Source organism: Rhagoletis pomonella, unplaced genomic scaffold (genome assembly GCF_013731165.1).
Source record: "Rhagoletis pomonella isolate Grant_MI unplaced genomic scaffold, Rhpom_1.0 Rhpom_scaffold_00006, whole genome shotgun sequence".
Classification (NCBI taxonomy): Eukaryota; Metazoa; Arthropoda; class Insecta; order Diptera; family Tephritidae; genus Rhagoletis; species Rhagoletis pomonella.
This window is the reverse complement of record NW_023458560.1, coordinates 42,841,171-42,868,584: the sequence shown is the minus strand read 5'-3', so window position 1 is coordinate 42,868,584 and position 27,414 is coordinate 42,841,171. Positions and strand designations below refer to the sequence as shown.

Sequence of the window (27,414 nt, the reverse complement as noted above, 5' to 3'; positions counted from 1 at the left end):
ATGGTATAAAATAAGTTTATCAAAATCAACGGAAATTAAAACAAACTGTCTTTCTTTTTATGACAATATCTAAAACTAAAAAATAATTAATGAAAAAAAATATTAAGAAAACCAAAAGAAAAAAGTTAAAAAAAAAAACAAAAATAAGTAAAAAGCAAAAATTAAAAAATAGAGAAGTTCTTAAAACTTGAATGAAATTAAAAAAAAATATTTTTAAAACAAAATCTTAAAATTAAAAAGAAGTGTAATTAAAGAGAAAAAAATAAATTAAAAAATAAGTTTCTAAAAATTAAACGAAATTAAAAAAAATGTTTTTTAGAAAAATTAAATCAAATTAAAAAGGAAAAAATAATTAAATAAAAAAAAGAAAAATGATATGTTAGTTCTCTAAATTAAATTAAATTAAAAAAAATATATTTTTTTTTTAATTAAATTTATTTAAAAAAGAAAAAAATTAATTTATAAAATATGTACATAAAATAAGTCTCCTAAAATTAAGTGAAACTAAAAAAGGAAAAGAATCATAATTTATAAAATACATAAAACAAGTTTCTGAAAATTTACCGAAATTACAATTTTTTTTTTTAAATAAGATCTTAAAATTAAAAGAAAATGTAATTAAACAAGACAAAAAATTAAATTAAAAGATTAAAGTTTCTAAAAATTAAAAAAAAAATAAACAAAAATTTGTCTTTTTAAAAATTCAATAAGACAGATAAATTAAAACAAGTAATTTTTAGCAAAAAAACCGACTTCAATTCTCATATAAAAAAAATATGTATATATATATATATATCTCATGATCCAATGATCGGATCTAAACCGGATTAGTATGGGAGACACTAGCTTTCCGATGCAAAAAGAATTATCGAAATCGGTTGACGTGGTCCAAAGTTATGCGGTAACATACATAAAAAAAAAAAAACAAAAAAAAATATTCCGACGAACTGATAACCTCCTCCTTTTTTGGAAGTCGGTTAAAAAAAGAAAGAAAATGTGTAAGTTCTATAAATTAAATTAAATAAAAAAAATATTTTTTCTTTTTGGAAGACCAACAGTCATTTATGAAAGTTTTTCTTTTTTGTGCGCAAAGAGGGCTCGACTGATCTGGCAATGGACGTTAGCATCAAATAAAACATATATGTAGTGTATAGAGTGTGCATGCATGCGGAATATCTGTGGCAGCTATTTTGTAATTTTTGAAACTTAACGATTTTCTAAATTTTAATTACTTAAGATACAAAATGTTAAAATTAATCGGCGAAAATGTTCTACTTGCCGAAACAAACGAATCTAGTGTAATAAAACTATTGTGCCACCAAATGAAAAGAGATTACATTGAGTAAAAGATGACTATTGGCGTTTTAGTTTCTACCGAAAAATGTTACCTTCTCTTTGCCCTCTACGCGCTAATACTAAGAAGAGGGCAATGAGAAGGCAAAATTTTTTGTAGAAACGAGAACGCCATATGATTTGAGAATCTAAAATTCCATTTTTACAATTATTATTGGCAAACTCTAAATTCATTCTAAAATTTGTATATATTTATGTATATGAAGAAAGTAATATATATGTGCATAAGGAATACTGTGTAAAAATCTTCCACGTCAATATTTAATTACTTTTAAATTATATGACTTTTAAGTTAAGTCGTGCAGAGTAAACGTGTTAGCTGATTGTATATGATGCTACGGGGCGTATACGTTATATATGTACACAACTGCGCATATACAGTATCGGTCATATCTATAGCACGCCATTTCAAAGTGATATTGTGTGCAACTTATGTTTATTTATTTATTTTTGAGAATTTTCAATTAAAATACAGTTCTTTCTCTAACAAACCCCATATAAACCCAAGTTTAACAATTTGTAGAAAACTTCAAAAAAGTGCAACAAATTTTCACCTAAATTTCAAACTTTTTTCTCAGAAGTGTGGTCCCATACTAATTTGGTATAGATCCGATCATTGAATCATGAAATATATAGATATATATATATTTTTGTAAGTCGGTTTTTTTTTGCTAAAAACTACTTGTATAGTATATCTTTTTTAAGTTTTCATTAAAATACAATTTCGCGATAGATAATTGTTCTTTATGCAAAACTGCAGATAATGCTTTTTCTAAGATAAGTGTGCAACCATTTTCGAAAAAACGCGTTTTTGTCCACAAATGTAACAACTAGTGAAACCTAAGCATATATGTATTTAACTATTTAGTTTCTTAGCTTCAATATTAATTTTTCAATTTTGTTTAGGAGTCTCGACTTTCTGATAGTTTAATCGGTATGTAAAATCGCCAACCTTACGTTTTCAACATTAAGCTTATGATGTTATGAAACTTATCTCGAACTAAAAAAGTGCTCTCCTTTTTATCTTTCATGTCTCACTTGTCTAATCCTAGCTTGAAATCTCATTATAAATTTGTGTAAGAGCACCAAGCATCCATACAACTTCAACTTTGACAACCAAATCTGCGGTCAAAACTTTGGCACCCTTTACATACTTACTTACCATGCCATCAGACAAATACTTGATTCTGCTCACCTTGCCAGCACGCGCTGTGCAAATACACTTCAAATGAGCCATAAAACTTTTATGTGCTTGGACATACACAAGCGCAAGTTTTCGTAGACATATATGAGTGCATATGTATGGACATTTAGCTACATGTGAGTATACGTATGTATGTGTATGGGTAAATATAAAACCAACCATAGCACCATTGTTGTCTACGCATCTATGTGGCATTGTCAGAAAGTTCCGTATGAAAGCACACTTTCACACACAAACGAAGGCACATAGCCATGCATCAACAGTGATAGCAATTAACTCACCGTGAACGGTTAGTGTGCCCGTGGCTGTAATTGAACCGACCGCATTATCCGCTTCGCAACTGTACTCGCCCATATCCTCCAGCGTAACGTCGTCCAATTTAAGGCTACGATCTTCAAGGATGTGCACACGACCTGTGAAAAAAATAAGTGAGCAGAAAAAAGAAAACCGTAAATGAAATTGGTGGAGTGTGGCAAAAGAAAATTAAAGTTCAAGTGGTGGCCAAACAAAGCGAAGTGAGGCGTAAATTGTTTAAGAAGTGTACAAACATATGTGAGAGTGTATAAATATATGTATGTATATCATAGAGAAAATCTTGTGCATAAAGGTGAAAAATGTTCGCAACCGAAGCTCATTCTCTTCTTAAGTGGCTCTGCGGAAAAAGTTTCACCAAATTTTTGTGGACAAAGAAAATTGTTGCTCATCGCAGTGCACTAAATTGTGGAGAATAGCAGCAATGATAATCATTGTTAGCGTTATTGCCGCTGTCGCTGCCGCCGCCGTCGAAACACTGCTGCGACCAACTTATTTGTATTTTTCTAGCTACTGGCTGTATTTTTCGCTTAATCCAAAACTTGCGAAACATTTTCTTCTCCCCGCCTCTCTACCCAACGAACAAGAAGATGTTCTAAACAACTCAGCTGCGTACCATATACATAGTTATCCCACGAACAGTTAGTTTTTAGTGGCATATTGTTATGCGCTAAACAAGCGCAAGGACACAGCAATCACGTATACGCCCGGGTGCACTCTTGTTGGAGCGGACGCAATGCAAAGGCGCTTAAAGAGGCAATGGAAGGAGTACTCGGAACATACACATATGCACATTTATATGTGCCTGTGTATGTATACATTTGCATGTATATCTATTTATAGTGTAAGATAGTGTAATATCCCTGTAGGGAAACCGCGGACTAGTGAATCAAATTTCTAGTTCCATACTAGGTCGCCAAAAAGGAACTTGTCCGATGGGAACTAGATCCCCACCAGTCGAAAATCGGCGAAAAGTGGTACTTTTAAAAGACTAATTTTTCAGTTTTTTTGACTAGAAATCTATATCTAAAGTGACGAATTTAGAAATGGTTCGGAACTATAGAAAAACGGATGCAGAACGAACTAGATCTTATTTGTCAAATTTAGAACCAGTTCGGAACTATCGAATAAGGGATGCAGCGGAGGGCTTGTTTACTTTACATAGATATGTGTTCAGCGGCTTTTTCGTTCAAATACGCTTCTATTCTGTGCTTCGCAGATGCTTTTTCATAGCTTGCTAATACAAAACTAAAATTTGTGTTAACATTTCAACATCTTGGGACAGTCTGAAATCTAATAAATAACAGAGAGCACCTCTGCAAACTCAGCTACAGCTAAAGGTATGTAAACGTACATTTCTTACAATCATTAAAACAAATTTAATTTCAAATTGAAAACACATTTCATCCAAAACAACTTAAGATCGCACACACGGAAGAACCAAAAAGATTGAAAAATCATGACACTTTTTTCTTTCGTCTGCCGATTTTAGAACTGGTTCGGAACTATAGAATTTCGGCTAGTTCGGAACTATCGAAAAAGGGATGCAGCGGGGGCAATTGACACTTCCTAGGACATCGCCATGTTAAATTCGCCAGTTGCTTGCATGCAAAAGAGATTTATCGCGAACCAGTACTGGGTCTAAATGTACTAGAAGCGCCCCAGTTCAGAACTAGAGATTTTCCCCACAGGGTAACTTCGCACATTGTTGAGTAGCTCTCCAGTATGTGAGCGTGTTTCGCTGGCTGTCGCAGAGCACTCAATGCAAGCGGAAGGAAACTTTAGTACTTCATATTTTCCTGATATGTAGATGTGTGATTGTGTGAACACGTCACGCTCATTTGATGCATTTGTAATTCATACAAACTTACATATTCATCCTTTATTAGCGGAATATGAATACCATATATACAGTGAGTGTGAGTGCAAAGCGTACATTCAATTTTTTCCATTTTCTTTTAATATTTTATTTGTTCACATAACAACAAAATCCGTACAAATCAAAGTTTCTAAATTCGTTACAATTAAAAAATAATCGTAAAATATTTATCAGAATTTCACATTTTTTATTCAGTATTTTTAGAAGTTTTTTTTGGGTATGCAGTTTTATAGCCCATTCAATTTTAGCGCAACTTCGAAGTGTTTGCATTTTCTTCCATGTAAAAATGGATTTTTTTTTTCATAAAAAAAAATTCGCAACATTATCACAAAAAAAATGGCAAAAATCAACGAACAGCTAAAAAACTGCATACCCAAAAAAAAGCTTTTAAAAGTTCTGAGACAAAAGTGTGAAATTTTTAAGAAAATTTGTCGATGTTACAAAGTTAGAAGCTTTGAGTTTTATGCATTGTGTTATAGTGTGAACTATATTTTTATAAAAAACTTATTAAATTTAAATAAAACAAAATATTTTCAATAAATGGTAAAAGATTTACTGCACAATTTTCACTGAAACTCACCGTACATATTTATGTACATACAACTGAGGGCTCCAAAGTGACACGGGAACTCAGCCAAATAAGAAGGCTGCGAGTGCATATTGCACAAAAAGTAGCATAAGTGTATATCGCACATCCGTTTCAAAAGAGGCGCAACTCATAAATCACACCCGAAAATGTAATTGCTTGGGGATCATACAGATTCAACCACACTGAAAGCTGTCATTGAAAAATTCACTATGAAGGGAAAGTTCTACAACTAAATGATACATACAAATCGATTTCATTTTCACCCAAAATCAAATTTGGAAATAAATTTTTATTTGAAATTTTTATGCAAAATTTAAAATAAAAAATTATTTTATAAATCCAAAATAACAGTTATTTCAGATTCTTTAGTTGAAGTATCAACCTGACGAAGATGTATACATTTAGGCACAGCCGCAGGAAAGTCTGGTGCAGCGACTTTTTTTAATTTTTTCCCTTCCTCGTTCCTTTTTATACCTCGCGAAGTCCGATTTTTTCAAGAATTCGTTATTAATATTTTTACCTCTAAATATCTATATTTTAAGCCCGTTTTGATCATTTTCATTCCACTGCAACCCACCCACTGCATTCAATCCCTCTTATTCGTACCAAGCTCCTTAGCTTTAGCCTGTCACTTCACTTCACACCTGTCCGCCGACATAAATACCGACAGCAGCAAGCAGTTACCAGTTTAAGCTCCTAAAACCACAGCTATGCTAACAATACTTCCTACTTGGCTGACAGCAATAAAATCCCTGGTTTATTTTGAGTCACGTTGCCACTTGCATAGCGCATAGTTATAGTTAGGTTGGTTAGTAGTTCAAGTATTGCAACGTAGACTCGAGTAATGCAAGCAAAGTGGAGTGTTGGATTTCTTCGCTGGCACTTGCAAAGTGGCGAAGAAACGAAAGGAAGTACATAGGTACAGACAGTAGCTAGAAGCCGAGGAACAGCAGAAGGGAACCAAGTTAGTGGTTGGCAGGGCACAGCATCCGAAGAAGGTGTGGTGCGGGTGGCAAGTTAACACTCAAACAAAAACATACATGCATGCATATGTAAGCGTTAGCGGCAATTGCCACGTGTGCTGTGTTGCATTGTTTGTTTGCTGCTCCAAGGGGAGCTTCACGTGCCATTGTGTGTGTGTGTGTGTTTGTGTGAAATACTCGGATTTTAAATGTTTTTGTTGTCTGTGGCAATTGTTTGCTTAACAAAAGTTTACGGAAGCTTTGGCGTTTACATTTGCTTTTGCTACTTCCGCGCCGCTGGAGCGCCACACTGCCATTGCCACAACTACGACCACAGTGTCGCGTCCGGCTCTGGTAAAAGTTTTTCTTGCCGCCACCCTCTCCCAACACGCAAACAAATAAACAAAAGAAGCAACGTGTGTATTTGCTATGTGTATGTAAGTGACACACACACCAGTCTACGCCGCAGCCTCCGCCTCAGCCTCCGCCTCTGCCTCGTTAGCGTTTTGTGGCCCACACAAAAGACACTCAGCCGGCGTTTTCTTATTTGTTTGCATAGGTAAGTGGCTAAGCATGTATGTAAGTGTGCGCATGTGTATGGCTTGCTTTGAGTTATTTTTGTTGTCCAACATTGTTGTGCTTGCGCACATCCTTTTACCCCTAACAATAACCACCTACCTGCCTATTTGGCCACCTTTTTCGTTTTTATTATCTCCTAGCCACCACCTCCGCACTGCGCACTTCACCTGAGCCTCTTCTCAGCTCAGCTCTGCGCTCAGCTTTTAAACCTGGCCAGCCGCATATGTTCGTGCTGATTTTCCACCATTCAAGTGTTGTGCAAGCAAAACCAACAGCACAAATGTTGATTGCTGGCAACAGAGATTGGCAATTAACGGAATTAAAAGTTGCAGTTTGTTTTGTGGTACGTGTACGAGCGGTAGTAAAAGCGGCAGCAGCAGCAGCAGCAGCTATGACAACAACCAACGCAAACAGGAGCAACAACAACGCGCCAGACTGGTACTTTGTTGGACAACAGTCAGCAGCAGCAGCAGCAAAATGACTTTTACACAAAGTGTTCTGCTAGCTGGTAGCACTTTTTCATCATTCTTCCTCTTCATCAGTCATACACTGCAGCCTGCACTACACTCGAAAAGACGTTGACCAAGTGCACTTGCAGTCATTGTGTTTACTGAGAAGAAGGCTGAGCTAGTCGGCTACTAAGAGGGTGCTCAGTGCTACCCACTTGTACACATAATTACATATCCAGTGGCAAACTTAAACACCCAGGTTAAATGCGAGACGATTTTTTGGTCACCCACCACCCACCGATTTGCAGCTCGTCTGATGGACACCAATTTCAAAGACTCATGAAAGTCAAATTGTTGACGAATTGTTTATTTTTCATTTTTTTTTTTGTTAAAATTGGTTAGGAATGCTTGATTGACGCAACTTTGAGGGAATATTGGTAGCGCTGGTAATATATTTGAGGTACTAAGGTATGTTTGTGAAGTTGGCATACGGTAATACAAAAAAAGCTGTTCTGAGTAGCTTTTCAATAGTTCTAGAGTTCCTGAAAAGGGGGAAAAAAGCTATGGATATTTTTCCGAAAAAAAAAAATCAAAAATTGTGTACGCCAGATTCACGCAGCATATGACATGTGACAAAAAGGCAAATAGACAGCAGTTATGATTAGCTTTTGTTTAATAGTTTTAAAGTTCCTGAAAAGGAAAAAAAAGTACTACAAAATTACTTCGAAAGAAAATTTTCAAAAAAGTCGAAAAAGTTGAATTTATGAAAAAAATTTAAATTCAAACTGTTCTGAGTTCCCAGGAACTCTAGAACTATTCAAAAGCTATTCTAAAAAGTTTTAATTTTTATTTTTTTAAAAATTTAGCTTTTTCGGCGTAATTTTGCAGAACTTTCTTTATCCTTATTAGGAACTCTAGAACTATTGAAAATCTATTCAGAACAGTTTTAATTTTAATTTTTTCAAAAATTTAACTTTTTCGAAAATAAGTTTTTTTGGCGTAATTTTGCAGAAACTTCTTCTTTCTTCTCGATAACTCTAGAACAATTAAGAATCTATTTAAAACAGTTTTAATTTTGATAAATTTAAAAAAATTTACTTTTTTGACTTTGGGAAAAAAACAGTTTTTTTTGGCATAATTTTCCAGAACTTTCTTTTTCCTTCCCAGGACTTCTAGAACTATTGGAAATCTACGCAGAAAATGTTTATACCCGAGCGCACTTGTGCACAAGGGTATTATAACTTTGTTCACATAACGGTTGTTTGTATCAGGCAAAACGAATCGAGATAGATATAGACAAATGTATACATAAATGATCAGAATGAAAAGAGAAATCGATTAAGCGGTGACTGTCTGTCCGTCCGTCCGTCCGTCCGTCTGTGCACACCATAACTCGGGTAAAAATTGAGATATCTTAACGAAACTTGGTACGTGCATTTCTTTCGGGCGTAGGACGGGTGGTATGGGTAAAATCGGACAATAACCACGCCTACCTCCCATATAACGATAATTTTCAGAAATACGAAAACTGCGATATTTTAGTAACTACTGAAGATTATTCACTCAGAATTGATATTTACAATAATTTTTAGACAAAAAATAAGAATATTATATATCTTTGGAAAATGGGCGTAGCCACGCCCACTTATGGTTACATGTGTATATCTTGGTAACCGCTGCACCAATTTCTTTCAAACTTGGCATAGTTGTTGGCTTTGGTACAGCATTCTAAATGGCCGAACATTTTTAAGATCGGACAATAACCACGCCCACATCCCATATACAGATAATTTAGAGAAATACGAAATCTTCGATAAATCAAAAGTGATGCTTGAAACATCAATATTTCGAAATTTAAGGACGCTAATTTACACAAAATTGATACACCCCGGCTTACCATCTAGCGGTTGCTTTCGGAAAGGTGAAAAACATATATTTAATACTTGCGCCGGGTATTTAATGTTCGGCTCCGCCCAAACTTGGACTCTCTTACTTGTTTTACTTGCCTTCTTGACTAATGTTGTATGCTGCGTGAATCTGGCATACACAATTTTTTTATTTATTTTTTTTAATATTCAGAACTTTTTTTTCCTTTTCAAGAGCTCTAGAACTATTGAAAAGCTACTCAGAAGAGCATTTTGTCTTTTTGCCTCACACCGTATGCCAACTTCCCAGACATTACTAAAGTACTTACGAATTCTATAAATCGATAAAAAAAAATCTGAAGTCATTTAGGATGTATTTGAAAGTTTCGTCATTGAGAAACTTACGAACTGGTTAGGTAAGTAAGTTCTGAGGAGGAGTACCCGTGCAAAGAGGCTGTGGATACTCCATTGACGTTATGGTCAGCTTTTGAACAGAGGCGAAACAGATTATTTCAAGTGGGTACGAGTTTTATCATGCGAACCTCTCAAGTCCTTCATATCAAAGGCTTTTTAGTTATCACTGTCACTTTCCGATATAAATTCAGGAGGTGAGGCTCCAGATATATTCAAGTCCACACTATTTATGCCAAAGTGTGCTCTATCTCCTCAATAAACTTGCATGTGGCACTTAGCACCTCCTAAAGAAGATTAAACATGTGCATGACGTATACAAGCTTAAACAGACGGCAGCGTTGATCCGCATTAACTCGGACTTAATCCGGATCAACTGCAGTTAATTTCCGAGTTGATCGGGATCAACGCTGGCGTATGTTTATGCTTTAACCTAACGGAGCTTCCGCGCTACGAAGACTGCAAATAAAAGGTCAAGGTTAAGAAAAAGAAGCTAAAGAAGCACATGAACAGATCTTGCGACTTGGATGCCCTCCTTGGCTAGTTTGTCAGCTCTCTCATCGCCTTCCACACCATTGTTTCCTGCGACCCAATATAGGTGGACCGTTTAATCCACAGCTAGCCTTCTTATAGCCTCTATACAGTTCGCGAAGGTGTAAATGTTTATTTTTGCTCACTTTTCACAAGTTCAGCCCAACATCCTCTTGCACGTATACAGTGCTGGCCAGGCCTTCCTCATCCTCCTTTACCTCAAGTTTTCACGACAGTTTGCTTTCCAGTACGATTCCAAGATACTTCGTGTTTTAGTTTGGTTGAAGAGTGGTTTATCGCAATCCGGGATATTGGATTTTCTAGTGAATAGTAGTTTCAAAGTCAGTCTTCTCTACGTTAACGCTTAGTTCCACTTTTGGGGCCGCAATCACTGATGACTTTCAGCGTCTGGTTAACTCTTGAGTGCTCACAGAGTGAATCGGTGACCAGAGCAACGCGTCTTATCTTATGTTCCCAGACAGAAAGGAAGACAAAAACAGGTAGCGAAGGTGAATTCTTTTTTAAATCGAAGTTCACGATTTTAAATTTTCTTTCTTAAGCAATTTGTTTGCTACAACAGCAAATGCTGTACTATATGAGCTTACTGATTATATTAAAGCTCCAGTGATATAAATATCAAATCATAAAATCAGTTAAATGCAGTTGGTGACCGACCTCAAAGCTTGAAGTCAAGCTTGTTGCCTATGCAAAAACGTAGATGTGTATGGGTAATTACATTATTTATTAGGGTGGCCCTTAGAATATCAACATCATAGAGCACACCCATCTTTTGTTCCATGTACGATATAAAAATATCCGCGAAAGTTTCAAAATTAAAAAATTTGGAGTCGCTACCAGGGTGGTTAAAACAATTTTTATTTTTTTTTCAAATCCCAAAAATTTACAAAATTTTTATGTTTTTTTTTTAATCGCAAAAATTTTACAAAATGTTGACTTTGACCCGCTATAACTCAGCGAGTTTATGAGTATGTGCCAATAAGTTTCAATAATGTTAAAATTTCTCAGATTTCAATTAAAAATTTTGTCGAATGTTTGCGGTTAAAAACAAAATTGGAACCCTGGTAGCGACTTTAAACATTTTTTTAAATATTTTTTTAATTTTCTTAGATGTATTTAATTTATACGTAGAAAAAAATAAATGGGTACCTTATACAAAATTTAGATTTCGATATTGTTAAGAACCACCCTAATGTATGCCTTCGATAAGGTGTGAAATCGTCAAAGTACAGATAAAATTGTATACATATATGTACATATATAGTATCTGTATATAAATATGCAAAATAAAGCAAACGGTATGCAGACAAACACTTACGTAATGGCATATTTCCGCCCGAAGCGGTGCGTCGCCACAGGACATCCGGCAATGGATCACCGCCAATGCGACACTGAAAGATAACCGAACTGCCAACGACAGCGGTTTGATTTTGCGGACCGCGTATGAGAAATGGACGAACTGCAATATACGAAAATTAAGAGAAAGAGAATGTGAGAAATTAATTGCTTAGCTTATGCCTTAAAAGCACACATTTTCTTTATTTATAATTAAATTGTTGCTAAATTATTCTCTCTCACAACTTACCATGCACTTTTAGAAAGGCCGTCGCCGATTCACGTGTCCCCACTACATTCTTCACTACACACTGATAACGGCCATCATCCGATTGCCGCGCATCCTGTATGGCCAGATTACCACCATCGACAATGCGTATACGCTTATTGCTACTTAAATTCATTGTTTGACCATTTTTACGCCATGAAATTTGCGGTTCTGGTGAACCACGCGGCGCGCCACACTCCATCAGCGCCACTTCGCCTTGAGCGACGCGCGTATTTTGCGGTTCGAGGCGAAATTCATCGCGAAGAACTGGAAAAGAGTGGAGAGAGTTGGCAATTTATTAGTTAAAAACTTTATTCAACATACTTTGACAAAAATTTAAAATTGCTTATTGGTTTTTTGTCATTGTTATCGATATTTCATTGGTTAAGTTGTTATCGGTATCGTTTTAGTTGTCATATTGGCTATCGATAGTGTTTTAAATATAAATCAGGGACCGTAATGGTTATGATCATTATGATAAAGCTATCTGTGTGCCAAATATCATCTAAATCCGTCAACCCTGCACCGCTAAAAAAAACACGTTCTAACTTGAAAAAAATAAAACGTTATTGCTCGCCCACAGGCCAGGCTCTCTAATTTGACATATAAGTTTTGAAATTCAAAATAACTGCCCGTCCCCATCTTCTTAAATAATTTTAATTTAACAGGTGGCAACTCTCTTCCAAAAAATGCTTTCTGCACATCCCAGCCCAAGCCTTTTAGTATGACACCTCCGTTTTGAAAATAGAACTAGCGGCGCAGATCTGCTGGACTTGATTATAAAATAATTTTAATTTTATTTTTAAGAGGTGGTAACTCTATGCGAAAAATCAAGGCCTCACGGCGCATCTAACACAAAAGCCCTTTGATTGTTAAAAAATTTTAATCAGATTCGATCTCATCCCGTTTTGTCTCATCCCATTCCATCCATCTCATCTTATCTTTTTTCATATCATCTCAACCCATTTTGTCTTATTTTATCTCATTTTATTTCACACCATACAATCTGGTCTCATTTCATCAAAGCCAATGTTATCTTTTATCATATCCGGCCTCATCTCATTTTATCACATCTGATCCGATCACGCCTATACTGATCGTATTCTATCTGATCTGATGTCATATAAACTCAGCTCATTCTAGCTCACTTCATCATCACATCACATCACATCTCATCATGTGATATGATCTGATCATTTCGGGTCTCATTTAATCTCATCTTAGCATATCCCACCGTATTTCACCTAACTTCATCATTATACATCACATCACATAAAATGTCGTCATGTGATATAAAATAATCTTTTTTGATCTCATTTAATTTCATCTTATCGCATTTTTTACCGCATTTATTAAATTTCTAACTTTAAATTTCAAACCAAATCATTCGATTTATCAACCCTTTAATTATAAATTTATTATTTATTTATCTCTTCCCTGCGAAGTATTCTCCACCTCCTCCATCGGCTCGCCCATTATTAGTTCTCATTAAAATTGCAATAACATTTATGCTTCGCTTTGTATACTACTTTACTATGGCTTCTTTGATCCTTCCTAATGAGGCACAGCATGCAAATAATACGCTGAGCTTTACAAAGCTACATAAATCTTTCAAAGCAATGCTAACAGCCTGCTTTTCAGCTTGTCTACCTGCTGACTTGTTTATACGAATGTATTTGTGTAAACAACTAAACATACAATACCAACAAAAACAGCAATACAACCGGCGAATATCCTCATTGACAAGCTTTATTGGCGCTATTTGCCATTTCAGCATTTGCATTTCGAAGTATTAAACTATCCGCTGCATAGCAGTCATTATTATTAGTTTGAAATAACTGATTGCGAGAAGATCTGAAGGCGTACATAAAATATGTATTACAAATATAGAAATTATCAATCAATTTATGTTTCCATGACAGTTAAAGAAAATTAAATTTTATGTATTCGTACCTTGATTGAATGACTAGGAAACGTAGGATAAAAGAAAATCTTCTAAAAGGAAAATGAAGAAGTTTTATTTTCGCATAGTGATTTGTTAGCAAATATTTGCATTTAAAAGGAGCTTTAAATATTTGAAGGCAAAATATTTCCAAAAAGCGAAGCAAATAATTTAATCTTAAAACTAAATACGCCCTCTTTAATACTTTTGTAACTGAATTTCTAGCTAATTAGCCTTATTTAGCACAAAGAGTACACAACTTATAACTTCAGCCAGTATAACTATAAAAACATCCTTTAAACTACTTTTTTTTAATATTTTCTTATTCTTTATCTTCAACTTACATGCAACTTGTAGCGTAGCATTGCGCGAACGTGCCACACCGAATTCATTTTTTGCCACACACCAGTACGTGCCCGCATCACTTTCCCGACGTGAGTGGATCACCTGAAAATGAGAAAAAGTGTAGGAAAATTAATAAATTTTGTTGCAAGTGTAAAATTTCATTATGATAATTGCACTAGTGAAATATTTTGCAAGGAAAGTTATAATTTCTATGAATTTCTGGTACTTTAGAAATTTTTTTCGTTTGTAATTTGAAAAAGGATATAGTCTCCACCACACATCCTCTCAATCTGGAGAATAAACTCGATACACGTGTTTCTTCTAAGAACCACTAAGAAGCCGATTTCATCCATGGCATGGCCGCAAAGAGCGCCCTCAGGCTCAGAGAGGCTAATACGCGGAAGGCAATCAATTTCGAGCATGCAGCAATACTGAATGAAATAAAATTGGGCCGGCTCAAGAAAATTACCGCTGACATAAAATCCACCACTGATTACATTTCATCTGCTGGGGACTTCAATACCAATGTACCTACTTATTACTTCTGTTCCCGACCAGAGAAGAATGGAATGCTGTACTGATAGTAGCAGAGGGAGGGATATCCATCAACACTGACGTTTCGAAGATGGAACAAGGGTCCGGAGCCGGTGTCTACTCGAAGTACCTCCAGATCAACCGGTACTTTCGTCTACCGAACGACTGCAGTGTCTTCCAAGTGGATATCTACGCTACAGAGCGGGCGGCTATTCCTTTACTTAGTAGTAGGGTTCCAGAAGACAAAGCCCCTACCTTTGTCGACAGTCAGGCAGCACTGAAGGATATAGGATCTAAAATAGTGATATCGGGAATTGTATGGAAATGTTGCACCACGCTGGTGTCACCGAGTCGTATCAACGTCACTCTATGCTAGGTCCCCGCTCATAGCAATATTGAAGGAAATGAGTCGACTGATGAGATGGCCAGATGAGATGATAAGCTCCGTACTACAAACGTTTAGTAACCACGTTAGGGAAATTGATGAATACGCCGTGGCCGTGACTAATAACTTGTGGAACAAACGGGATGACGAATACTTCAACGGTGGCGACTACCAAAAAATACTCCCTGTAGCAGTTGCCGTGATGAGGATGAGGAAGAGTCAATTGACCTCTTTCGGTGTCGATGTCCAGGTCTGGGTTGACGTTTCTTCAACAGTCTGGGCGAGATAGCGGAGGTGGAACTGTTCGGCTTCATTATGTATAGTAATTTGTTCAGTAGAATAATCCCTTGAAACTAATCTTAAGGATTATAGGTAAGTGACCCCTTCTAATGCTCGCTTAAAGAGGACACTTACAATGGCCAATTCTATCTCCGAGTGAAAGTGTGGAAGATTCCACACACACTCACCTATTCTAATCTAGCCTAAGAAGCCGATTCGGTTTTCGACCTTCAAGTTAACTCTATCATTGCTCAAATATAGCGTTCACGTACGTTGCCATTCGTGGCTATGGGTTGCCTGCCACTGCTTTAGAACCATGTATTGAATCTAAAAGTACGACTTAAACTTCACTCGAAACACCTATCTTTAAATCCTTTATTTATACTGCCGGACCAATGTAGATATTTTTATCCAGAACTCGCTATTTTATCAAGATACTCTTCCCTAGACCTGCCTTCGGGTACTATCAACTCTGATATTCAGGTAACTAGACTACTGAGAAACTTCGTCGACAGTGGCGATCAAAAGCATGCCACAGCCTACATAAAACCCTGCAAATAAAGGCTTGAATCAATCATACTTTTTCAAGCTGGAAAATAAGAGATAGTCTATAGCATCCACCTATACGACGACACAACAAATTTTTCCCTCTGCTTCGCCAGGAAAAGGTTCGACTCAATCAATGTCCTCTACTTAGGCAAGTGAGCTGAACTATAAGTTGCCACGTATTAATGGGAAGGCATGCTAGAAAAATGGACCTACCAGCAAATGACTTATTCACCTTTGTCTCGCGGACCCCAAAATTTGTGGCGGTTAATCAATGCAAACAATTGCTTACTATTTGTAGGTGAGCAGGCTGAAATCAAACGAGCTCTGAAATGAGCCAAAATGGGCCAAGTGAGCCTTAGTTTGCCTCTCTCTTTTACGGATTGCAGGTAGCCACTTCAACCTATCCATTTTCTAAAGTTCGTTCTATTATGACCAATTTTAAGCTTAAGTAAAATAAAAATTGATAGAATCGGTCAGAAAAAATAAAATAAAGAATCTCAGCGCTTCTGAACTGAGAAAGCTACCATCGAAAAGCTTCTCCCGGGATATGTTTTGGTCGTGACTAAAATAAAATCGAAAGCAAAACTCGGCACGCAACGGAAAGCTAAGAGCATTAAAGTTCAGACTGTATTGCTAGGAACTGATTAAAAAAAAATCAAGTAAGTTAATTTTGATCGCTTGTACCTGAAATAGTGACGATCAGAGCGAGGTTTTACTCTATGCATATCCATGAAAAATCGTTCGAAAAGCTTGTCTATCAAAATAAGCTTTACTCGTGGCTGGCCCAAAACAGCGAAGCTTTAAAAGTTAGTCTATCGAAATAAGCTTTCTTCGCGACTGGCCCAAAACAACGAATAGCAGAGAAATATATTACTCTGGCAGTCACTATCAAGATTCATTTAATAGCTTTCTGTGGATTATATATTGACGAGCAAAGATTAAAAGCTCCCTCTTAACATAACTTGTTAACAGAGAGTTATAAAAAGCTTTGCTTTGCTGACTGTTTTTGACAGCTAGATACTGATTTTTCTAAAATTGTCAAACTAAACATTACTATAGCAGAGCTTTTAGCAAAGCTTAATATCAAGAGCATTTTATTTAACCGAGCTTTTGATTAAAAGTTTGCTTCGGAAATTAGAAATAAAATAAACTTTTCGAAAAGGAAAAGTTCGATAAGATAGTTATTTTCCTTTCAATTGAAAGCAACGCAAGACACTGACCACTTAAGAGTTTCACTGATTTTAGCTTTGCAAACTTACTTTGAAACATAACTATCTACAGCATTCAAATTATCATATTTTTTCAAATGCAAAATGCTCTATTGTCTAACTGAACAAGCTTTTACTCACAGTTGGCCACTTCATAGGCATGCGTGCCAAAGCTTTCAAAAGCTCTCTGTACAATTTATATAGGGCAGGCACAAAATGAAAGCTCTCGCTGGCCAACTCTGCTTTAGCTAAACAAGATTTCACGAAATCTTTCACCAGAAGCTCTATTTTAGCTTTTATACATCCCAAAGAAAAGTTATTGCCCACCTTCATCTTTCAATTTGCTCTTTCTTGCTTATTTTAATTCCTTAAAGAGTTCATACTAAATCATAAGAAGCTTTCAATTTCAGCTAATTACTGTTAGCTAACAACAAAAACTTAATAAATCTCCACAAAAAACCCTGCGTTAAATTTAAGATTTCATTTCAAAGTATTCTATCAGTAGTCTACACACTTTTCTACTACTCTATTTTGGAATTTCTGTCTTGAGTTGAATTTTCGAAATTAAATATGCAGCACGTGCGCGTCAAAATTTTTACAAGTTTCCAAGATCAAAGTGAAAATTTCAAATATTGCAAAATCTCTGTCTGCTTTCTAAACTCCAAATCACAACAGTCACTGCTAAGGCAGGACAATAGGCAAGCAACAGCAGCAAAAATACAAAATCCAACAAACACTCCTACGCGTGTATAAACATTTAACAAGAACCGAAGAAGAATCAACCCTGGCGGGCAACAAACAATGTGGCACAAAAGTAACAAGAACGCCAACACATAAAAACACATTGTCCGACTTCATTTAATTTAATTAAAAATGTTACGCAAGTACGTTATCTCGAGCAGCATCTACTCTACTCGTATCTAGTGTTAGAAGTTGATTTTTTTTTGCACTGCGTTTCGCTGTTTGAGGGGTTAAACTCGCTTCAAAGTATAGAAAAAGATCTACAACAAACGCAAAACGAAGCAACAACAAACAAAAAATGACATAGGAATTTGTTGTTTTTGTTGTTCACTCGAGTTAATTGACAAGAGTGTCCGCCTTTGCCATTGAGTTGAAGAAGGAGCCAAAAATTACACAGCCATCATACGTTGGTAATACATTTCTGCTATAGAAATGCTCAGCGCGAACAACAAAAGTAGCAAAAAGCTTGTAAATACAAATGTAAAAGTTACAAAGTCAACATTTTGCAAGTTGAATGAGTTTTAATGCGTTCGACCCTCAGCGTAAATTGTGAAAAAGAGGAGGAGAAGGGGATGGAGGCAACACACCACACTATAATTTGTAGCTAAACGGCGTAAGCATAGAAATTTGAGGCAGTTAGCGGGTGCCAACGCTAACCCCCCACTGCTTGGCTGGACGACATGGTCGTATCGGGTAGAGAGATTCGGATGCGTGGTTGTATCCCTTGAAGTGCTATTGAGTGCTCACATTGAAGTCCCGCGTTGCCGTTTGATGAATGTTTGAAGCGATTAACTTTTTATTTTATTAATTTTTTTTTTTCGCCTTTTTGCTGAAGGGTGCTGCAGGACAACGCGTCCTCTTATAACGACAGGATGTGCCTTTGTGGTAGGTTTGACGCTTTTCAAAAAGATATGTTTATATTTTGCAATAATTGTTCCAAATGAATAAAAATTGAGCAGTCGCGCGGAAAATATTTTATTTATTTATTTTTTTGTTTTGCTTGCATCAGTGAAGCGATAAATACTGAAAATGCCTACCTAAGTGCTAGGGATACATTTTGTAGAGGAAGATTACGGGACTGTGAAAGTATCTGTGGACCATTGGAAAAAACGGCGGAGGATTAGGAGAAGGGTGAATTTAATCAAGAGAAGAGCAAATGAATTTCCATATCCCTCAAACCGGGTTCCCAGTTTTTGCACCATATTCTGTAGCGGGGAACTGGTAAATTGATCCAGGACGCATATTCTCTTAATACAGCTGATGTTGGGAAGCTATCAATAAGGATATTAATTAGAAATACTATTTCATTGGTCCTAAAACGCTAAATTAAGATGCAATTATTAAAATTCCCCTAAGACTACCAGTTGCATCTGTCCCAAGTGTGAGAAGACCTTTCAAGTCAAATTTAAATATCAAGGGGGATATCTATATATATATGTAATACAGATTAGGAGACATTGGCGCCTAGTCGAGCATTCAGCTGAAATGGATGGCACATACAAGAAAAATGTCTCCTAGAACCGCGGACTTTAAAGCTTTAACATAAAGTAAACGCTCTCTGTACATCACTGATGTAGATCATACACGGCCACAGCACATTAAGTGAGAGAAGATTTTAAAAGCTTTCTGCAGATTTTATATGGTTGCGAATAGAGTAAACCCTTCTATAGATGTCGCCGATATACATATACAGAAGCTATATTACTAACGTAAGTATTTATATCGGTGATCATCCATTAAGCACCCGCGCGTGAAAATCTTTAAAGCTCTCTGTAGATCTTATTTGGGCGCGCATAGAGTCAAAACTAACCCTGATCGTCACGAATTTGGATTTACATCAGAGCTTTTACTCTGCATGCGCCTGTAGAAAAATGTATAGAAAGCTTAAAAGAGCTATACCCGCGGGCAAGGCGATGCTCATCACCGATTTGCATATACACACTTTTACCTGGCGGTACCTCTTTGTTGAGGTTATAAAACGGTTTACGAATCAATTCTACCAAAGACATTTTTGAAACATTTTTTTTGTAAGGCAATTGAAAGACAGTAGGTAAGATAATTGACAGGATTTTGCTTATTCTGGCAGGAAAGTCATACATACTACATCATTTTTTTCATAACATTTTTTTCTTCTTTTAATTACATTTTCTTCAATTTTATATATTTTATTGTTTAAAAATAAAATAATATTTTTTTAATTAAATTATTTTTTCAAATTTCATTATTTTTTTTTCTTTTTAGATTTTATTGTTTTTAAAAATAATTCAATTTTGTTTAGTTTTAATGATTTTTTTTTATTTTTATTTGGTGTTTTTTAAAGGGCATTCTGAAGAAAGTGTTTAGATTTTATTGCTTTAAAAATTATATATTTTAATTTCATTAAATTTTTGGGAACTTATTTTAATTGTTTTTTTCTTTTTTAATGCTTGTTGTTAATTTATAGAATTGCTCAATTTAGAGAAAACTATTTTTTTTTAATTCATTAAAACTTTATAAACTTTCTTCTTTGTTATTTAATTTTATTTGCTTCAATTGAATTTCCATTTCATTTTAGTTTATGCTCTTTTTAAAAGAAAATATATATATTTTTTTTATTTTTAAAAAACTTATTGCTAAAAGCCAAACCGAATAACGCTAAAACAGATATCGAACGCCTTGAAATTTTTGCAAATTCGTACATTTTGACAATTGCAGAGAGGGGTTGTTTGGACTTTTTATTATTGAGCTGAACTCGTTCTCGATTAAAATTTCTTGACAACACAACTCTGTGACTGCCAAAATTAACAAATCGTGTTATCCCTACCTAATATCTGCTCGTTAGCAGAAGTTGCAATCAGACTTCCGAAAAGCAGAAAAGAGCATTCAGGAAAATGGAAAATTTTTGTTTTTGCTTAAATTAAATTGGTTATTTTATTGTGGTATGCAGTATGATTTAAATTTTTTTTTTGCAAAATATTCTACTAAAAATTTGATTGTGTAATAACATCATAAAGAGGAAGTAAAACATTTTATTGAATAATTTTCCAAAAATTGTATGCTATCAAAAAAAATTTTAAAATAGTAAGGTATTTATTTTAAGTCACAGCAGTTTTCTTGCAACTTATTTCTGCAATAAAAAGCACATTCAAAATCCGGAATTTATCTAAAACATGTTGTAGCAAGAATTTCCTTAAATTTGTGCATTTGTTAAAAATTTAAAATTATTATTATTTTTTTTGTTCAATTTTCTGTTTGCTTTAAATATTTTAAATTATTGAAAAACTGTGTTAGCTTATACTTCGGCCGCATGTCGATTTTCCCAAAAATTGCTTTTTAAGAAAGCTCTTAAAATAGAAATTAATTAACATATTCACAATTTTATGCAAACATACGCTTCAACGAGTATATTGAATAAATAATTTGAATATCAAAAGCATAAATATTGAATTTACAGATAGGCCAGCAGCGAAGGAGCCGAGTACTTCTTACTTGCAGTACTTCCAGCATTAAACTATATAAATGTGTATGTACACTTAGAGATGTGCAGATATATGTACATATGTACATATGTATGTATATATTTTGTGTTAACGACATTTATGGCTGACATTTATGCGAAAATAAAATTTACATCTACAATGCAATATCACTGCTTAACATCCAAGTACAGCAAATGTTAATGTGTGTGAACAACGGTCTCTTTGTTTCCACTACTACGCTACTACGCTTATCGCCCGTTCTTCATATACGGTCTTATATACAAAGCTATTTATATATACATATATTTATTTCCACACTCACCTTCAGAAAGAACAAACCGCCAGCTGGCAACATTATCCGATGTGAACCCGTATCAGTTTTCAATTCATGACCATCTTTGAACCATTGTATGGCTGGCGTTGGATCACCTTCGGCCTTACAATTGAATGTGAAGGGATCATTTTTTGGCACTGTCATATCCATAGGATGTTCGATAATGCGCGGATTATCGCCTGAAATGGGAGTGAATTGAAAAGGGAGAATGAAGGAAATGAATTAATTTGTGTTATACTCGTAGCAATAAAAATGTCAATAACTTTCAACTTTAGATGAGGAAAAAATTTACATTTGCAAAATACTTAAATTATAATAATTGAGATGCATAACATTTATGTTACGACAGCAATTTATTCAAGGAATTTTGTATATTTAGTTCAAAAAAAAATTGCTTAAAATCATTTTTAATACTCTTCTTGTATGCAAATGGAATTTTATTTGCCGCAGGTCACAAGCAATTGCGCAGCATAATCTTGTTTTTTTTATCATTTTATTTGAAGTATCCTCGAGCAGCTCGCATACAAACTATCTGACTTCTCCAAACTGCCTTGTTAGTAATTTAGGCGCATAAAATATTCTAAAAATGCCAAACAATATCGTAAATTATGTTGCTTTCGCTTGAACTTCATCATTTATAAATAAATGTGGGAGTATTTGCCTACATACATTCCTTTCATCGTGCTTAGGACATATTAATACAAATAACCGCATAATAAAAATATAAATTAAAAACACAAAAAAATTGAGCGAATTAAAAAATCGTGTGTGACAAATTCGAATATCTCGATAACGAAAACAGCTAGCGAATAGCGTTTTCAAACTTTTAAGATATAGAATTCAGGAAAAATAGTTTCGTTGGATAAAAAATTTCCTTGACTTTTGAACTGACCTTCAAAGTTGGGGGGTTTTCAATATTTTTCCTTTTTTTACCTGAAAACAGTATTTATGCAGTGAACTTTTAAAAAAAGTTTTAACCACACATTTTTGTTAATCTTGCATCAAGAAATCCATTTCCATGGTCGAAGGAACTGAAAAACGCATGCTGTTTTTAGGTAAAAAAATACAAATTTTAACTTTTGAAGGTAATTTTTAATTCAATGTGACCTTAAAAAATATTTTTTTTTATTTTATGGCCTAATTAATAATTTTTATTATTTTTTTTTATTAAATATCTGTAGTACATTCAACAGCAAAAACCACAATAATCAATATATTTCTATTTTATACCAAACTCGGAAAAATGCTAAAACTACCAAGAAATTTTCATCGAAATTTAAAATTTTTCAATTCCATTTCTTAGAAAAATTTGGCGAAAGCACTTTGTAGTCCATTAAGGTACAAGTTTCAAGTAGTTAAAAGTTACTATTTTTTTCTAATTTTATTACTTTTTTTTAATTATTGAAGAGTAGGAAATGTCCAATGACCATTGCGCGCTGTCAAAGGAGCTTTTTATGTCTGCAAACTCACAGCTCTCAATTTTGTTGGGAGTTGTGAAAAGTCACTACGCAATCAGAATTGATGCGGTTGGACCAAAAATTGCAAAGAATCCTTGCTGCCGCGGTATCCTGGTGGATGATGAGCGAGACTTTGAGCACTCTATTGTTAAAAAAGAAATAATTTATTATAGCAAATACATTTCTTCGAAGTTCGTTTAACGCTCGAAACTATTTACTTTAAATAAATGAGTTTCGATATAATCGGCGCATTCACCCTTTAACTCAGACCAAATCTCCTTAGTGTTGATAGAATGTATTATCAAAAATCGTATCTAATCCCTACTATTTTTTTAGAATTTTCATTGGTTAGCTCCATGCTTACTTGATTACAATTTCTAAACATCAATATACTTACATATGTACATAAGTATTGTAAGTGCATGTTTGCCTGCATGTTCATTGGGGTGGTCATTAAAATATCAAAATCAAGGGGCGCTCATTTATTTTGTTCTACTTACAAAATAAAGACATCCGCGAACATTTTAAAATTAAACAAAAAAGTTTGGGGTCACTATCAGCGTTTAAAAAAAATATATTTTTTTTTGTTGAAAAAATTCGAAAAAATATTGACATTGAAAAGCTATGTATAACTCAGCGAGTTTAATAATAATAATTTAATATGTAAAATTTGTCAGATTTTAAGTGAATATTTTTGTCGAACTTTTGCGATTTTTCAAAAATTAAAATTTTGAATATAAATTTTTTCAAACCCTGGTAGCGACTGCTAAAGTTTTTTATAAAATTTTCAAATTTTCGTGAATGTTTTTGAATTAAATTTTTTCCAACGTTGGTAGCGAGCCCTAAAAATTTGTTATAAGGTTTTGAAATATTCGTAGATGTTTTTATTTTGTACGTAGAACAATATAAAGGAGTGCACTCTACAAAATTTATATTTTAATATTATTATGCACCATCCTAATGTTCATTGTGTGGTACTATTTCCTTTTTACTCCTTCATCGTTATCCGCTTTCAATAAATCTACAAAATTTAATTTCCGGCTAAAATGTTGCAAACCACTTGGCAGCCAACCAGCAATACCCAAAAGGTAAGAGCAACCAAGGCAGAAACAATGACAGTGATAACTGCAAGAACAACAATAAATAGCAAAGCAACTCCTTTGCCAAAGTAAATCCTTAAGCTTTAGTCGAGAACAACAACAATAACAGTGGTTGGCAGCACCTTTGCCATAAGCTGCGCCAATGCTACTTTCTACATACATATTTCTGAAACTTCTTGATTTCTTCGCATATTCTTCACACTCAACACAACTAGCTTTTAATGCGATCACTACTTTTCACTTTGCTGCTCCTATTTTGTTGCCTTTTTTTTAAATTACCTTAAAGGCGCATTTTCTTCTAGCTCTTATGTAATTATGCCCGTTACACTCACATGCATACATTCAAGCACCCAGAATTTTAATTCACCTTTGGCTATTCGCAGATTCTCTCCAACTGCCCACAGCGGCTTACAAGCGTCCTGCTGCGCTCCTATCGCCAATGTTGACCTGTCTTCTATGTCCTTCGTGTACTTTATTTATGCGATTCTATGTTTTGTTTTGTGTCTGTGTCGATTTATATGTTTGTTTCTCATTAAAATTTATGCATTGTGTAATCATTTTTGTGGCGCTTGCTGCTCCTTAACACAACACCACACCAACATCCTCCTCCATCACCCACCTTTCCACCACTGCTTCACCACATTTTCTCACATTTGATGTTAATTCAATTGTTTGTTAAGTGAATTATGTCCTCTAACATCCTGCACTTGTGCCACATTGTCCTGGCGTTGCTTTATGAGCAGCGCTTTGCTGGCCGGCCAACAGCTGAATTAAGTTAGTGTGTCTCTGTTGTTGTTGTTGTCGTCAACGTTGTCATTGCTTTGCACACTCACTCATCTTCTTCTTACCGCTGGCAGCTTTCGTTAATTGAGTTCGTATTTATGTTGCTTTTTTTTTGTTTTTCTCTGCTGTTGTAAACGCTTAAGGATTTACGTCCTACTAAAGTCTTTATGTACCTTTGTTATCATCTATTTGCGTTAATTATTAAGAATGTTGGCCATGCTGCATCCTATGGCGTTAAGCGTGTAATAAATGTTAATGTACATTGAAATTTAAATTACCAATCGCTTTCAATTAGTTATCGAGCACTAATTGGGGGATTTGGATTATTGAGTAGTGAAATTTAGTATGTGCGTGGTTTATGGTTTTGGTGGTGGTGAAATGATTGCCAATAAAGTGGCAGCGCTGTTCGTAAAAGCTTTGAAATGCGTGTGTCAAATTAATTTGTTTAAGTAAGAATTTCGTTGTAATAAAGTTTTACAATTTTCATAAAATTTATTTGCCCCTAAATTTGTCTCTACTCGTGAAGTCTCGGACCACTGAGGGTAGTTTGATACTTAAAAAAAAAGTTGTATCGATAACTTAAAGTTGTGGCACACAATATATTTGTAGGCATGTATGTGCCATTTTTACTGTTATATATTTTTTCTCTACTCGTTTATTTCATGGGGTATTCATGCCATTAGGGTGCTCTTTAATGTAAAAAATATGAAAGGAACATGAAGGAAAAGTGCAAACAAAGTTTCTCAGCAACGTTTCTAAACAATGTTTCTTCATGTTTATTTGCACCAAAGTGTACCCAGCTGCCGCGGGTTTTCGGTAAAAATAAACGCTTTTTGGTGAAAATGAAACGACAGTTTCGGATTCCTTTTGATGGTATAAATATTTGCATTTTAATCACTTTTAATTATTTTAAATGCTTCAAATTGAAAAAAAACCCTTAAAATCGCCAGCCTGAGAAAACTGAGAAATTAATTTTCTATATACAATCCAGAATTTTAGAAAAACTTGGCTTCGTCAATTCCCCAGCCGACTCCCGAACAGTGTAATTCAATTAGTTAATAACACAGGTCAACAACGTTTTGTTCTAGGAAAGTGTAGGGTCATTTTCGAAGTAATTTTTTGCGTAGAATCCGAATCCGGGGTTTAAATTGCTCTATCACGTCAGGATTTTGAGATATCCTAACCTAAAAGTGCAAAAACGCTGTTTTTGCCCATTTTTGAGGTTATGTAGCTACGCAGATTTTGCTCTTCATAAAAGAGTAAACGTGGTATTTTAAAGTATAAGTCTTCCTCTTTTAAATGCCGTTGAGTTTGCTTAAATATATTTATTTTTCACTGAGATATCGCATTTTGAAGTCTCCATGTTTGTCAATCACGTCTCATGTTATCTCAATGGATTTTCGAATATCGAAAAATTCACAAACATGGAAACTTCAACGGCATTTAAAAGAGGAAGACTTATACTTTAAAATACCACGTTTACTTTTTTATGAAGAGCAAAATCTTCGTAGCTACATAACCTCAAAAATGGGCAAAAACAGCGTTTTTTGCACTTTTAGGTTAGGATATCTCAAAGTCCTGACGTGATAGAGCAATTTAAACTCCGGATTCGGATTCTACGCAAAAAATTACTTCGGAAATGACACTACACTTTTATAGAACATTCCGAACCCATTTTTTTGCAGACCTGTGTAATTATTATATTATTTCCGTGAACTTAATATTTCTGAAAATATAATAATTTGAAATTTTGAAACTCCTTCCTTGGCTGATATATATGTACATACAAAGATCATGATTCAATAATTAAAGGTTAGATAAACTGAAAGTTGTTTCTCTCGCACCGCTCCCTTAGCAGTGGCGCCGTGTTGTTTCTGTGCAAATTTACTTGAAAAAGTGTAGCTTTCATGTGAGATAGAATTATACGTTTTTGTACAATATGTATATTTGTATATGCATATAAAGCACATTTAACTGATGAAAACAAAAATTGTTTTTAAATTCGATTTTTACATAAAACTCATAGTAGTTTTCTTTTAATTTTGAGCCCTTTTGCACTTTTTATACCGCTAAGTAGCACATAATTTACGTAATTCATGTAGATATTTTAATATTTCTTTCAATATATCGTTTAAAATGCCAAATTTCCCGCAAATACATTAAAAATTACAAAAGGAATTTCACTACTAAGTGCCTTCTTTGCGTACTTTTCTACTACAATTTTCGCAATAAGGGATTTCATTCTTCCCCTTTAACCTTTAATTATTGAATCATGTACATAGATTACATGATACGAAACTCAGCATCCAGCCAATCAGAGCATCCCATGATTTTGTGCTTTAATTTGGCATCACTAACACACCATGGGAGCTAAGCCTAGTGGATTTCGCAAAAGGTCTGAAAAGACTAGTATATATAGGCTCAATATTCAAATGCATAATCCACCAAACCTATAATTTTATATATTCATTAAAAGATAATTTGTCATCAGTCTGAAATAAAAAAAATTATAATTCAGAATTACAAAATAGTATTTATTGTGTT

At 34.6% G+C, this 27,414-nt stretch overlaps 1 protein-coding gene across 1 annotated transcript in view; it reads right to left on the bottom strand.

Annotated features, from left to right (window-relative positions):
- Positions 1-27,414, bottom strand: part of LOC118740765 (Down syndrome cell adhesion molecule-like protein Dscam2) — a gene marked incomplete at its 5' end in the record, with an annotated part of 209,025 nt that overhangs the window by 46,399 nt on the left and 135,212 nt on the right. Inside the window, 5 exon segments of the mRNA XM_036472430.1 lie at positions 2,839-2,970; positions 11,471-11,611; positions 11,738-12,022; positions 14,042-14,144; positions 21,519-21,709. Coding sequence (XP_036328323.1) covers positions 2,839-2,970; positions 11,471-11,611; positions 11,738-12,022; positions 14,042-14,144; positions 21,519-21,709 — 852 coding nt within the window.